The sequence below is a fragment of the Pollachius pollachius genome, assembly GCF_949987615.1.
Source record: "Pollachius pollachius genome assembly, chromosome: 6".
NCBI lineage: Eukaryota > Metazoa > Chordata > Actinopteri > Gadiformes > Gadidae > Pollachius > Pollachius pollachius.
In genome coordinates, this window is record NC_136939.1 from 12840631 (window position 1) to 12856683 (window position 16053).

At 42.3% G+C, this 16053-nt stretch overlaps 1 protein-coding gene across 1 annotated transcript in view; it reads left to right on the forward strand.

Annotated features, from left to right (window-relative positions):
• The window catches only part of LOC307076448 (kin of IRRE-like protein 3), a gene marked incomplete at both ends in the record, with an annotated part of 151876 nt that overhangs the window by 84335 nt on the left and 51488 nt on the right, over positions 1-16053 (forward strand). Inside the window, one exon of the mRNA XM_079737455.1 lies at positions 6920-7069. Within this exon, the coding sequence (XP_079593581.1) occupies positions 6920-7069 (150 nt within the window). The remainder of the gene's footprint in view (positions 1-6919; positions 7070-16053) is intronic.

Consider the following 16053-nt stretch of genomic DNA (forward strand, 5'->3'; position numbering starts at 1 on the left):
TATGTGTGTGTGTGTGTGTGTGTGTGTGTGTTAGAATCTGTATGAATGTGTGAGTGTGTGTGGTAGTTTGTGTGTGTGTGTGTGTGATTTTGTGTTTTAATCAGTCTATGTGTGTGTGTGTGTCTGAATCTGTGTGTGTATGTGGGTGTTTGAGTGTGTGTGTGTGTGTGTGTGTGTGTGTGTGTGTGTGTGTGTGTGTGTGTGTGTGTGCGTGTAATTCTCGTTCATCACTGAACATGCTAATTGCCGTTCAGCACCAGCATGCGACTGTTGACCCGGAGAGATCAGCAGAACATTACTACACCTGTCATCACCTGATCTTCCTGCTGACAGCTCCCCCTCCGTCTGCTCCGCCCTCCTCCTGGCACCACTTATCAATACGATATCCTCCATATTACCTCGGCTCAGGAAGAAAGGGGCTTTTAAATCTTCCCCTGATATAAACTGGATGAAGTGATTAAAAAACTCAAAAGAATCCAATGGATCGGAAAAAACCTGAGATGAAGGAGGTAGATTTTACAACTCTATGACTGGGCTGTGTTGAATTACGTGTTTTTTTTTGGGCGAGCAGCCGCGTTGAATCAGCTTCAAGTATCTCCGACAAGGTGCATCTTGGGAGAACTCTGATCTCTTCTAGTCCGTGCAACTGGGTTGAAGAAAGTTAACATTTAGCACAACATCTGCTCTTCTGGCAGATGGTTTATCAGGTTCTTTTTACAGCTTATTTCAGAAACGGCCTGGACCACACAGACACGCGCAAGTGTGCGCCTTGATGTGTGTGTATGCGTTTGTGTGTTCGTCTAAACAGACGGCCCCAGCTCAATAAAATCCTCCTCAGCCTACCAGGGATGGCTCAATAAAAATCCATTTCAGTGTCCGTCAGGCTAACAACGATGATGTAAACAGACTCACACTGCGACGTACGCACACACGCATGCACACACACAAACACACACACGCTCTCCGTCCACGCTATGACAGAAATACGCTCTCTTTGTCCGTGGATTTTTTCATTTGCAAAATCCTACCCCCCATAAATCGTCATGTGATCATTTTGAAGCATCTTAACAGGACAGAAGCCCTGCCCCCTCCTTCCTCCTCGTTCATTTTGTCGTTAGCCGTTGTTCACTAATTGGGCCTCCGAGGACGTTTGTCTATGATTACATCCATTCTGTCTCACTGCGGGCCCCGTCCCTGGTGCCACTGAACCCAGGCATAATGACCGGTCCCCCGGGGACACTGCCCGCGCCTAACTAAACATCACTATCTACTCTGCTTAGTGGAGGGGGAAGGCCTGGTGGACAGCAGCACACTCACACGCATTATCACACACACACACACACACACACACACACACACACAGTACAGTGTGTATGTTTGTAGGTTATTGATTGAATGCGTGTGTATATGGTGTGTTTTTTTTGGGAGGTTGCTGATTGAATATGTGTGTGAGTTTGGATGAGTTTGTGCTTTTGTTTATGGGTGTATTATTGAATGCCTGTGTGTGTGTGTGTGTGTGTGTGTGTGTGTGTGTGTGTGTGTGTGTTGTGTGTGTCTGTGTGTGTGTGTGTGTGTCTGTGGCTGATTGCATGGATGTCTTTTCGATATGCGCAGTGCATGAATATGTGATAATCGTGTGCATGTGTGTTTACACTTTTTGTCTCTGCTTTTGTGAATAGGAGTGGATATTTGGATGAACATATATGTTTGGGTAATTGCATGCTCGTATGCATTATTCATGTGTGTAAGAAGAACCGTATGCATCTGTGTGTGTGTGTGTGTGTGTGTGTGTGTGTGTGTGTGTGTGTGTGTGTGTGTGTGTGTGTGTGTGTGTGTGTGTGTGTGTGTGTGTGTGTGTGTGTGTGTGTGATTGTTAGAGACAGAGAAAATGAGAGAGGGTGTGTATTAATGGTTTTGCCCATGTAAGTGATTCTGTCATGGCATAAGTGTTATTTTTTTCGCTCGTGATTGCAGATCAGTGACAAGGGCTAATGCGAGCAGGATTGACTTAAACGGTGCCAGCGCGTTTGTTATGTGTTGACAGCATAATAAGCCATTTCTCTTACCAGGGCGAACCCAAAAAAACAAAACAACACAGAGCCAGCCGTTCTGCTGACAATGCTCTCATTTAAACATTATATTATTTCAATTGTCAGTGGAGGGAAAAAATAACCTTGGAAGTAGAAAGATATTAGTGGCGAAAGATAATGGCACTTGTGAAACTAAACACCATTGGCAATTCCGATTTAATAGGCCGTATGGGCGCTGGAGTAGCCTATTAACCTAAATCAAAAGTACAAAGTCAATGACGGAATAAGGATTGACATGCAACGCCTGTGCAGTCCAAATGGGCTCTGAAAGGAAAGGTGTTGTGCAGAGTTCAACCGGCTGCCTAACTTCCCCCCTTCACCCCCCTTTTATGTCTTCCCATCTCTCTCTCTCTCTCTCTCTCTCTCTCTCTCTCTCTCTCTCTCTCGCTCTCTCTCTCTCTCTCTCTCTCTCTCTCTCTCTCTCTCTCATCCTCTACCTCCCTTTCTATGTATCTCCATATCTCTGTCTCCCTCGCCTTTCCCTCTCCCTCTCAATCTTTCTCTTCAGCCCCCCCCCTCTCCCTCTCTCTCTCTCTCTCTCTCTCCGTCCTCCATCTCATCCTTTGTCAATACCACTGACCCTCCACGACCCTGTCGCCTAATCGGCAACAAAAGACCTCTCTACTTTACATGCAGCCTTTGCCTTGCGTGGTGCAGGAGCTATTACCCCCATCAGGCGCCCCGTCCCTTCACAAAGTTCCTTTCACCAGCCAAGGTATTGATGATGATACAGCGCTCCAGCAAGGCTCCGCGCGTCGCAGGGCTTGAGTAGTCATTCAGCAGACCATTAACACCATGACTGGGTCTAGACCTGCATTAACATTCATCGCCGAACGCGGCCCCCTTAAAAAGCATTCGGGCAAAGCTCCAAACACGCTCATCAGAAGTCAGTCAACATGCTAATGAACATGTCTGAATTGCCAAATGGTTTGGGGAATTCAATTCAATAAGATTACCGAAAAGCTTGGAAAGGTAAGGCTTCAGAGGTTACTAATTAAATGACCTGGAAGGGCTTGTTATATCCAGTCCTTTCACTTAAGTCTTTAATATCCGTTCATTTTTTCATGGACTAGGCGATGATACTCTTCCTCATATGGATTGCATGGCTTTTCGGGGCACAAGTAAAACTGTTTTATTAAACAACAAAGGTTGATGGAGCACAATACTGGGGTTTTTGCAAGTTGAGATTAGAGGCACTTGATCAAAAGTGCAATATTGCCTTTTCAATAAGTCCTTGTTTGACACAAGGCCCGGGCAATACAATTCCCAAGAATAAAAATAGAGTGTGTAGAAGTGTGTAAAAGCAAATCTCGGTCTTTCGCAAAGTAAAGTGCCCACACATTGCCCACCAAAGGGTAAACAGCCAATCACAACCCTTTGACTGTGTCCTCTGACTGAACAATGAGAACTTTGCAGGACTGTAACCGCAGTGTTGTCTCTAGGCTTCGGAGCGCAGGTCAGCTGCTCCCACAAGCTGTTTTGGTTCTGATTCAGAACCCTTGTCTGTCTTCTACAAACACATTTTGTCTGGCACTGTGGGCGCTACAATAGCGTCCGAGGGCTGTTTGTCCGTCTGGAATGGCAGTTATTACAGAGTTCTTGGAGCAGGCTCTTGTTGTTATTCCTTTATAAATGTATACGTTTTAAATGTAACATTAAGCGCAATCCGATGATAGGATTTCACCAATCGTTTGGTTCTGTTTGTTAAAAAACAACAAAAAGCGATGTTATGCTAAAAGGCATCTGTATGTTGTACTGGACTCATGTTTTTGTTTTTTTTACAATTGTCCGCCACCTGTCGTCGTGTCCCAACAACCCTATATCAACACCACCACTCCACCCCTTGCCACCACCACAACCCCACTACCAACACCACCACCTCCCCCAACCACCACCACCTCGCCCACCACCACCACCACCTCCCCAACCACCATCAGCACCTCCACTGTCACTACCATTACCTTCGTATCCACCACCTCCCCAATTACCACCACCACCCACACCCCACTACCACTACCATGATCAACACCACCACTAATATGACCACCACCAGCATCACCACTTACCCTCCATGACTATTATGACCACCTCCACCACCACCTCCATCACCAACACCAACCCAACACCTCCACCTTCTTCCTACCACATTGCGGTTCCTTTCTCCCCAGTTTGCTGGTAGTTATTTACAGGGTGCTGTTACTTCAACACTGATTGGTCTCCCTGGCACTGGTTTCGTGAACAATCTCATGAAATCATTAACCGCTTTTCATGTTCCCTCGTGTGTAGGAGTGTAAAAGTTAAAAACGCATGAGCGTGTTTGTTTGAAGACATACGAGCAAGCTGTCACATGTTGTTGATTTTTCCCCAGAATATTTTTTTCATGAGATGCCACAGCAACTGGTCAAATAAAGTGCCTAATACACACTGACATTGCAAATAGGATTTGTTGACTAATAAATTGGATACTTTCCAGAGTTGTCAATCAAGCAACCTATTTAGTTGCTTACAGGCAAACATTTTTTGTGTGAGTGCACAGTAATTTGTTGATTTATTTGTCTTTAATTCAACATGATATCTGTGATATAAATATTAATATAAATAAAAAACAAGAGAGTCCACAGTTGGGCACCAAGTCATTTCTATACCACATGTTGTATGACTGGTTAGAAAGTGATGCCTCACATGGAGTAAGCGTGGTCTCTCCCTGTGTTCCCTGTAAGTTCCCCTTCTGTTTCTCCAAAGGATCCTCTGGTTCTCTGGGGGGGAGCCTGTGGCTCCCCCCCAGAGACATGGCTGGGTACTGTGCAGAGTGTTGCAAAAAGGTGACCTCCATCCAATTCTTCACTTGATGCAGCTGTGCAAGACAAATGAGGCCTAGATGCGTTACCTCTGGGAATCCATATATGTAATCCATGTATGTGTTGCTTACACACTCTACACACACGGAACCAGAGGCCAATGGTGAATGCTGTTATTGCATGGCTCTTGTTTTGAAAAGAGACTATCCATAGGGGGTGAGGTAGTGTTTGTGTTTGGGGTGGTGAGGGGGGGTGAGAGAATTACAAATCTCTATTTCACAATGGAATCAATAAGCGGTGATGTTTTTCACTCAAGCCGTCGGGCATCAAAACAGCCTCCACCTTCCCCCGCTCCACCCCAACTGATGGCCTCCCAGCTTGCTCTCTCTCTGTATCTCTCTCTCTCTCTCTTTCTCTCTGTCTCTCTCCATATCTCTTTCTCTCTGTCTATCTCCATCTCTGTCTCTCTCCATCTCTCTTTCTCTCTGTCTATCTCCATCTCTCTGTCTCTCTCCATCTCTCTTTCTCTCTCCATCTCTCTTTGTCTCTGTCTCTCTCCATCTCTCTTTCTCTCTGTCTATCTCCATCTCTCTGTCTCTCTCCATCTCTCTTTCTCTCTGTCTCTCTCCATTTCTCGTTCTCTCTCCATCTCTCTTTCTCTTTCTGTCCCATGGTTCAAGAGCACCTCAATCGACCGCTGGGGTCGTTACGTTTGACATAGATCCATGAGTTTGTGCATGTCTGTTTGTGTGTGTGTGTGTGTGTGTGTGTGTGTGTGTGTGTGTGTGTGTGTGTGTGTGTGTGTGTGTCTGTGTGTCTCTGTGTCTCTGTGTCTGTGTGTGAGAGTATAGGATGTTGTTTGGCACGCGTGTATGATTTCTTTCACTGGAATTGAGGCGAAGGGACTAATCTGTAGAGCAGCCTAGAGTATCAAAGATCTGTCTGTAATATGCTTTGAAGTGCCCTAGCCTGACCTGGGGCTAATAAATACAGATAGATGATGCAGTAAAATAAAATGAATTTTCCTATCAATCTTTAATCATTGTATATGTATAAAAAAAAAAATAAAGTAAGGCTGATAAATGGTATGTTCAGAGTAATATCAGAGTGTACGTTTGAGGATAAAGAGTATGTTCCCCAATAGCTAAATAGTTTCCTGATATATTGTTTTCATAGAACCGGTGTCAACGGCCTCAAAGGCTTCGGCGGGTGTCTTCCACCAGTTGTCCTGTCTGGCTCCCAAGTATTCATTGTAAAATAGCAATTAAGGCATTTCTCTGTACAAGGTGGAGACGGGAAAGTGCCAAACCTCCTAATCTCCTGGGAGGCTAAACCCAAACAGCAAACCGCCATGGTCTTCTTCCACCCAATTTCCACAGATGCACTCTGGAATTGCAATGTACAGTTACAAGGCAATAACAGAAAGAGCAATTAATACTTATTGGAGAAACACAATGTTTGACCAAACATCCCCCCCGGACTGTGTTTTGTTTATGTTAAGTGTCCACCATAAGAGCCACTGTCTGAAAACAAGTTGTTTGGTACATTGAAAAAACAGGCTTTTGTTGCCAAATGTTCTAAATACCAGAATTACTGGGGACGCAACTGCCAATTTCTTTTTATGTTTTTATGTTAAAAAAAATCAAAATGAGTCAGGGTTTGTTATTAGTTATTTTCCCTATAACATTACAGCTCGAGTCAGTCAAATTACTATGTGCAAAGGTTTACTTTCTTTGGTGTACAAGATCATATCTATATTAAGCGATCCTATTTCATTAGACTGCTATCATTGTTGGACTCAAATACACAAGGTATTTCTTTTACAACTTACATAATATCCTCATTACTCATGCTGTGATGTTCTTTTTGAAAAGTGAATATCTGACACTAAAAATTGAAACATCTCAATGTCAGGTATTAACGATCATGAATCTATTTCCACATTGTCCAGCTCTCCTCTATGCACTGTTGCTGGAATCTGTGCAGCTCGCTTATGAAACCCTACGGTCCTCTATTCCTCACCTCTTCCAGGGTACCCACGCTACGACATCGTCGGGGACCACAGCAAGGGGGAGTACCACCTCCTCATCCAGCGCACCGAGATGCAAGACGACGCCTTCTTCGAGTGCCAGGCCATCCAGGCGGCCATCCGGTCGAGACCCGCCCGCCTCACCGTGCTGGGTAAGACTAAATAGAACTCTTTCTCTGCAGCCATTTACTCCACAAAAAAGATAACTGAGCTAGAAGGTTGCTCGAGAATAAAAAGGTGCCCATCCACAGGGCAATCCATACAGGGAGTTTGTCTCAATAAATCATTGTATTGTGGTTCACAACTCGTGGCATACACAGTACAAGTTCAAGTTTGTCATGTTTAATATCACACCAAGGTACAATACACTGCACACGTAAACCTTTTGATTAGTTGTAAAGCCATCAGCCGAATGACTTAACAGAAGTTGTTATTAACACTTTACTTTGACGTTTTCTAAAAATGTTGTAATACTATCAAATATTGTTTTGGTTTGTTTCAGTTTCACCTTCGCTTTCATTGAGGATGGACCAGTGTAGAGTAAGGTTTCCGGTGTTAACCTGATCAGATGAGTTTTGATGATAGCCTCTTGAAAAATGATGGAAAGCAACGCTGTCTGATCCGGGATGGATCGTGTTGTGTTATCGCAGTACCAGGGTGAATGAAGAGCTGCAACCTGGTGGGGATATTTCCCTAGAGACCCTGTGGAGATGGTGATGCGCGGCGCCAGACTCAGTAACCTGACCTTTTAATTCTTATATTTGGAGGAGCAATTGAATATACTGTACATCCTGCAGCAGCCTTTATAGAGGCTGTCTCAAACGAGTGAATAAAATAGAATGGATTTTATAACGGAATAGATTGGAACAGGGGGGAATTCCTAATTGGTTACAGTTCTCAAACTTTAGTCTTAGTAAAGAAAAACTAAAAATACATCGGAAGGGGAGGTGGTGGAGGAGGAGAAGGAGGAGGAGGAGACAGAAGAGGAATAGGAGGAAGGCAGGGGTAGTAAATGAAACACAGTTAATCAAGGGGAGCTAATCCACAAATGCAACGTCCACCTGGATCCGTTCTCCAGGAGACCATCACTTGGCCCACCAAATTGATTTGGGACCCCGGCCGTTATGGGCTCTTGGTTGGAGAGTGTGGGCAGACATGGCGAAGGCTGATTACCATTATCGATTCAGGGCCTTCTCCATATTTAAAAGCATGTTATATTTCAGAGCTACCTGTCTGTTGCTCTTCCACCACTGCTCAGCCGATGCCCCCTGCCCCCACCCCCCATCCTCCCCTTCCTTCCCCAACTAATCCTGGGATGGCTACTTAATGCCGAGATAGAGGTGGAGAAAGATAGATGGGTGGGAAGAGTTAAGATGTGGGAGAATGGGGGTGGGGTTCATTAAAAGGATGAATCGGAGATAAGAGAGAGGGACTCGTTGTTCATGTTTGTTGTTTTTTCGTTCTTTCTCCCTCTCACTCACAGAGAGAGCCACCGTTTAGTAATGAGCATGATCAATGGTCTCCTTGCTGGCTTTAAAAAACAACAGTAGCATGATGTGTGATGGAATAAAAGTAAGTCCATAAAGCATGTTGCATATGAACCTGGAGTAGGGCTTGGCTCAAGTATGAGCCTGTCTTGGCAGCTGGGCCTTGTTTGGAACCGGCCACGGCTGAGGCCAAAACTTATGACAGTGGGTGGGCATGATTTAACACATTCATAATTCATGAAACACTGAACCTATAACCGCTATCATCACTTTTGGACATTATTAGCCTTTGTATTATTCATGTGCAAGCGTGGTTTTAAGTTGGTAACTCGCTATTTTCGAGGAACCTGCCAATGTATTAAAAATTGCAGATGTAGAAGTAGGTAATGGTGTCAGTTGGACAACTTGAGTAATTAGAACAGAGTGGTAATTGGATCTAATCATAAACAGCAATATATAGCTACACTTTGCAATATCCCATTGGTATATGTTGACTGTAGGTTACCTTTGCATATGCATGGGCATAAACATGTTGAATCAGCTGCAAGATAAATATTTGCCTTCATTTTTGCAGCCAAATTGAAAGCAAGAAGAAGGCAAAGATATTTCCCTCACCACACATTACTTTGGATAAAGCTTATTTTTAAAGTCTTCTGCTTTCCCATACAAAAAGCAACCACCCAGAAAGACAGCGTAGGAAATTAAGTTTGAAAAGGGAAGGGAAGTAGACTTCAGTTTCAGTCCCCCCTGGACTAACTTTTCATTTCCCGGAAAGCGTTTGTGCAAACCTAAGGTAGAAGTAGTCGGAATCGAACCACAGTTAACACTGAAAAATAAATAAGCCAGAGAAGGTATGAAGACGAAGATGTGCAGTTTAATTTGATTTTTTGAAACAGTCAACTCATGTCGCACTCTGACATTGTTTTTTCCGTTCCCAGGTTCGCGACAATATAGACGGCAGGCAAAACATTGGTTGGCACTGGCAACCAATGTCAACTTGTTTTTTTTCCTCTTAAAAATATATATAAAATGAACAAAAAAACCTAACCAAATCCAATTTTGTATGCATATAGTATTCTCCACCGGATTTACTGAAGGAGACCGGCCTACTAGATGTTAGCGCGAGCTCAGGGTCCCGGCCGCTGGAGTAGAAAGACCTCAGAGCAACCGACTGCTGACCCCTGACCCCTCTGTTTTAGCGTGGCCGGCTAATCTATGTAGCCTTGGAGACGGACAAAGCTCTATTGAATAAGGCATGAGACGGAGCCTGTGGACAGGCCTCTAGGGAGACTCCAGAAGCTAATTAGATCTTCACAAACTCTTTCCAGACTCATACCTTAATGCGTGCACACACACACACACACACACACACACACTCTCTCTCACACGCACACACACGCATAAACGCACGCATGCAGGCACACATACATTCAACAAACACATGCATGCACAGGCACATATGTACTCTATTCACATACCCTCACACATCCATTCATGCACACACACACAAACACACGCATACACGCATATACATACATGCAAGCACAAATCACATATATTGTATGTGGTGACAGACCTGCACGCATATACACACAGAGACACACACCTATATGCGTATGAACACACACACACAAAAGTCTTAATGTATATGTCAACAACACAGTCACACACACATGCACACACATACACACAAATATACATGTGTGTGTATATACAGCTGCACATACACACAAATGCACAGACACACACACACACACACACTCTGACAAATTTCCAAAGAAAGAATCAAAAAGTATGCTGAAGCCAGAGGTTGTTGTTGTTGTTTTAAATTGGCTGCGGTAATCAAGAATGTGATTATCTAACCAAAGTTATAGTAAATTACCATATTTTCACACATGTATATATTTTTATTTCAGGTGTTTGAGGTATGATTAAGGATGTTAGAATCTATCAATCAAGCGATATTAAACACTGTCTCTCTTGAACACGAATACAAACAGACACCAGTTCGCTACCTACGCACGTGGCCTTAAAATAGCTCTTAACAAAGAGCAAAATGATTCCAAATATTAGCTAGCTGGGCTAACATTGAATTATTAAACGCTACATGTTGATATTATAACAGATCAACACGGTACACTTTTTTTTCCAGTAGATTGTCTTTTGAGCTATTCCAACAGCCTTTTAGAGGCACTAAAGTAAACACCAGCTGTTGCAAAGAATCGTTGAATTAATCACATTAATTAATATTAATGTCCTTCGTCAAAGTAATAGTGTCGTTGCATTATAAATACATTTTTACAACCCTATTTCACCAAAGTTATCACCATAACAAAAAAGATGCTCTTCCATTACACGTGGATGATTTATGGATCTGAAGTTCTGAACACTATAGGAAATAAACAATTCCAAGAATTTCCAGCCCACTTAACCCTGGAAACTGATGTTTCGCACACATTTTAGTAGCTCAAATTGAATTTTTGTGGGGTTTTAGTGAGTTATTTTTGTCCATTGGTAGTTGTATTCTTTTTTTCCGCTATACCTACCAAAAAATGATATGCTTTTTACTCTGTCAATGGATGAATATTCTGAAGGAGAGGGCCAAGGATTGTCCTCCCCTTATTTTATTATTCCTTTATTATTAATATAATAATAAAAATGAAATATGGTTTTAATTTGTCCATCGAGGAACCACCTGATAGAGAGAGCCAAGGATTGTCCTCCCACCGTTTATTTATTTTTTAAAACCCAGCTGCCTCAAGGCTTCGTCTTAGCACTAACCTCCACATGGGGAATAGCTTTATTATGTGGCCATCGCAGACAGACAAGTGGGTAATTGTGCTCGCTGTGGTCCTTCAACTCAGACCAACAAAATAGCGGGGGGGCCCCTGTGGTGATTGTAGTGTGTATTGTCCAAGAGTGCTGTTGTGAACCCATTAGGACATTCTGTGTGCATTGGGTTTACACATCATAGCATTAGAATAGCACATGTGGAGTATATGAGGTCCTAAAGTTGTATATATATATATATAAATGTATATATTTCAGGGTATTTGATTTCAGCATTTGAGTTGATTTAGTGTCTCTGCACTCTGCCATTGAATGGCAGGGTTGTGTTAAATTGTAGGATGTAACAAATCAGAACATGTAATGGCACTCATTGCTGCCATCGCCGTTCAGGAAGAAAATTACTTTCAATAACGATTGGGAGTTTGTGTTGTTTGCAGAAAAACAAAAAAGGCAAGTGAGTCACATGCAAATACCTGTCAAATTACCTTACTGTCTTAATTGTAATATTTTTGACAAATACTTAAATATATATATACCATATAGCTACCCAACCCCTCCCCCCTCTCCCTTCCCATCCCCTCCCTTCTTGCGTGCCATTCAAACTGTCACTGGATTAGCTTCCACTTTGGTTCATATCAACCTGAGTTTCGTGCAATCAATCAGACACAATGAGGAGTGAGGGGGGCGTCTGGATTGGGTGGGGGTGGTCGGATCTCGACGCGCTAATAGCTGTGACAAATACATCTGACCTGCTTGACATCACAAGCACTGTTGGCTCCCGTTGCATCAGTACAGGCGTCATTTAGATCTGTTTATGTCATTTTTCTTTTGAATGTGAAGATTTTGGTTTTTAACGGAAATATGGTAGAAGTAAGACCCCAAATCCCCCCCAAAATATCATAGAAAAATAAATAAATTGACAGCTAAACAAATAAACATATTTTACAGTACTACATTTCAATGCAAAAGGCATTGTTTCTGCAGGCGGTTTTATCGTGTGATTTTCTAATGAGACATGTCAGTCACGGCTTAATGACGCACCATATGGAGTGTACAAGACGTGTGTCATGTTCACAGACGTTGGGGTTTTGGGGTCGGCCGGGGGAGGGAGGAGGCTTTGCGGATCTCCCTATGTTCATCTTTCTAGCCATTTTCATAAAACTCTCCATTGATTCTGAATTGCAGCTATAAAACGGTGTAAAGCAAGACCCATTCAAAGTGTGATGGTTTTATCGAAAATAATTTGCAAGTATCAAGTATTCTCCCCGTCATAAAGTTAGCGTTGGTAAATACGACTCAATCAAATTCCAGCAAATTAAACAAAGAAAAGCGTCTAACTGATGTGTCTGAATGAGAATTTCTTAATTGCTTGGAATCTGTCATCTGTTCACAGGGGTAGGTTTTAATAACAGCGTGTTTCTTTTCCACTTCCTTTTGGATGGGGTTCTCTTGTGGGAATCTCACTCAGCACATTCTAAACATTGATTAAAACAATTAAAGGTGTGATGAAATGTTTCCCTCTTGTATCTGCAGCAGTTGACTGATGAGGGCCCTGGGGCCCCAGCCAGGGAAATGACTTGTCCCGTTTATCTCCAACGCTGCTAGGGGCAAGGTACATCCTGTTTCGCAGTGAATCAAAGGGGGAAAAAAATAAGTTTAAACAAAAAGTGTGTACCAGGGGAACGACAATGGAAGGTAGAAGTTTCATGAAGTTGGCTAAAATCTTTCAACCGGAGTGGAAACCATTGCTTATTTGAGGATGTGAAAATGTGAAAGACTTTGAGTTCCCTGTTGCTAATTTAGCTCATTAATTACTGAGGCTAAATGCACTGTGCAAATTAAAACATTTCCTCCCTCCCTACGTTGTATTCTCTCTGGTGTTCTCAATGCAATCAGAGAGCCATACCACACAGGTCCCACCTCTCCCCTGGTTCCTCTGTATCTCCGTGACGATTATCTACTCTTCTCAAAATGAATTGGGTTGTGTGCGTCTTTTTTCTGCGAGCCCAAAGGGGCCTTTTGAATTCAAACTCTGTAACTAACGAGTGAGACGTTCTCAGCACACAGGGATGGAGAGGAGCTGAAGGGCGTTCGATGGTGATAGCTCACCCCTCAACAACCCGCGACGATTATTAAAGGGGCAGTGAACCCAAAATCGTTTATATGACTGTCAACATAGTTATCAATGCAATCTTTTCACTAACTAAAATAAAACTAATTTCGAGAAAACAGCAGTCAAATCCTATGTTTTTTCCCAGTCTCCTCCAATCAGTTTTTGAACGTTCTTCACCACTTCGAACGCAGGTTGCAATTTGTCATTAGCTGGCCTCATGAGGAATCTATTGACCAATCTGTTTTAAATTGCCAATTTGGAACAATTAGGCCATGATGCTCTCCTTTGAAATACACAGCAAGTGACTGTAACTAGGAATGTTTTTCAGTCCAGTGACAGGTTTGCCAGGGAATCCACATCCCCTTGCTATCCTTCTGTCACAGCGGTCAAACACCATCGCTGATTGGGGGCGGGACGTGAGTCCTATGAAATGAGTCAGAGGGCATTAGGTTTTTTCAGGGATGCCATTATAGGATGGCAGCTGGCAACACCCTCTGTCTGGTGTCCTTGTTAACATTACTAAGTGGAGTAGATAACATGGAGATCAGTGTGTGCTTGGGTGTGATCGGTCTTAGGTGTGGTGTTGCCTACACAGAGCTATTTATTTGGGGTTACGCAAGTATGTTCTCAGCCTCCTCCTATCCTTGGAGTGACTTCTGAAAACCGCTTCTTAAAACGACCCTCTCTCTCACAAGCAGCATGTGGCATTCTAAAAAAAAGGTCCCTCAGCAAACAAACATTGAGTGGGGCATGGTTTATTTACAGCGTTACACCATTCAAGCTGAAAGTGAACCAGATAGATCTCCTTCTAAGGTTACTGCTCTAAACTATAATCATTAGTGCAAGAGTAATCTCTGTTTTAATATTTTCTGATGTACAAAGTTGATATATTTATGATTTCTGAAAGAGATATTAATTAATGTTTTCATGATGTTTTTATGGTCTCATAAAAGGATAAACACAATAGGAGATGACCCCTGGGTAACTATTTTTTTTAAAGTGTAGTTTGGTGAAATCTTATGTAAGATTGTTATGAAAGATGAGCATGACTATTTGCCTGTTTGCCTTGCAGTGGCATCTGTGATACAGGGCAACATTGATTGAGTTCCAACGAAATGCCTGAGAAAATAGACTTGAGATAATGTGAGCCACAGTTTTAGGGGGCAATCCATTCTTTATAAGGAAGAGAGGATAGAAAAACTGAATTGAACTTTTCATAGTTTGGTTGCAGACTTTTCTCATCTGTCTTTGTTAGAAAAGTTTTTCCTTTATGGTGAAAACCTTCTGCAGAACCTATTCAAGGCCCCAGAGTGTAATTACTTTTTAATGTGTTCCATAACATGTCCCTATTAACCTATTTTTCCTCACAGTGAGAGTGACTACCTCCCTTCTTTTGCCACAATTTACATTTCAGACACTGTCTTTGTTCTTATAATGAGCAAGAGCCATTCCAACCTTAAAACCCACAATTTGAGTTGGACAAAATCTAAATCTCATGTTTTTATTAAACAAGGCCATATTTGTCACATACTTTGTTTGAATACTGAAACTTTTGAAACTTCTTGAATTACTCTCCGAATAAACTTTTATTATGTAACCTGGCACAGATAAATGTGTTTCCATTTCCATTGCTAATCACATGGGGGTGCATTTTTCCTGCAGTACACCAAATCTTTAAATTAAATAAATACCTCAAATCAATTCCAAAAGTAGGCCAACAATGAGGCTTACATACTGAACATTAAACCAATTACAGTGTTGTCACACTGACACTTCAATTCCGACCAACGCAACAACAACTGTAGTGTTTGTAATGTTACAAATGTTACAGTCACAAATGTTTAGGAACATAAATGAATGCTGGAAAATATAATTTCAGCATATGTATATCAATTATTGTAATACGACAATGCAAAATTATAATCTGCTAGTTTGTAATTTTAGCTAAAAAAATTTAAGAACTGCTATATGCTACTATATACATTGTTATTTCCTGATCATCTTCGAAGACACCAGAACCAAAAAATAGATACATTTAAATACAATTGTGTGAGCTGTGAACACAAAACAACTATAGATAGTGAAGATAATAAGTCTTCATACTATATTTCAAAAACAATGTTCCATATCCTGTTTGTGTTGGTTGGAAAATAGAAACACACCCGGCTTAAAGTCTAAAAAGTATTTAGCGGCGATTTACCGTTGCACCCTCTAACCAGGAACCTCCTCAGTCCACCCATAATTTAGGACATAAAACACAAGTGATTTGAGTCAGCTGGGCCTCTTAATCACACCATAAGTGCTTGCCTGGGAATCTTCTGTAAGATCTTGTCTTTTGTTTAGTGCATTGCATTTTCCCTTTGTCGGGGGTAGATCATCTCTTCTGGGTAATAACTGTTCCTCTAATGAGTCTCATACACATCTGGTGGAGGCCGTGCATAGCATCTCTGTGCAACACCACTATAGGACATTTAGCAAGACTTCCAACACAGCACTAAAATGATGTCTGTGTATAGCTGGGGTACCACACAGCTATCCTAGGGAGGATTGGGGAGTGAGGCGGAGAGACAGATGAAGGAAAAAGACAGCGAGCGAGAAAGCGAGATATGAAAGGCAAGGGAAGGTTTCTATGATCTCTGTCTTTTCTTTTTGTAGTTTAGATTGCTAGCCTGCCATCGTGTGAAATGAAGATGGTCACTAAATGCAGCTTCCCGGTGTGGCTCCCGTCAGGCTGAGTGACTGATTG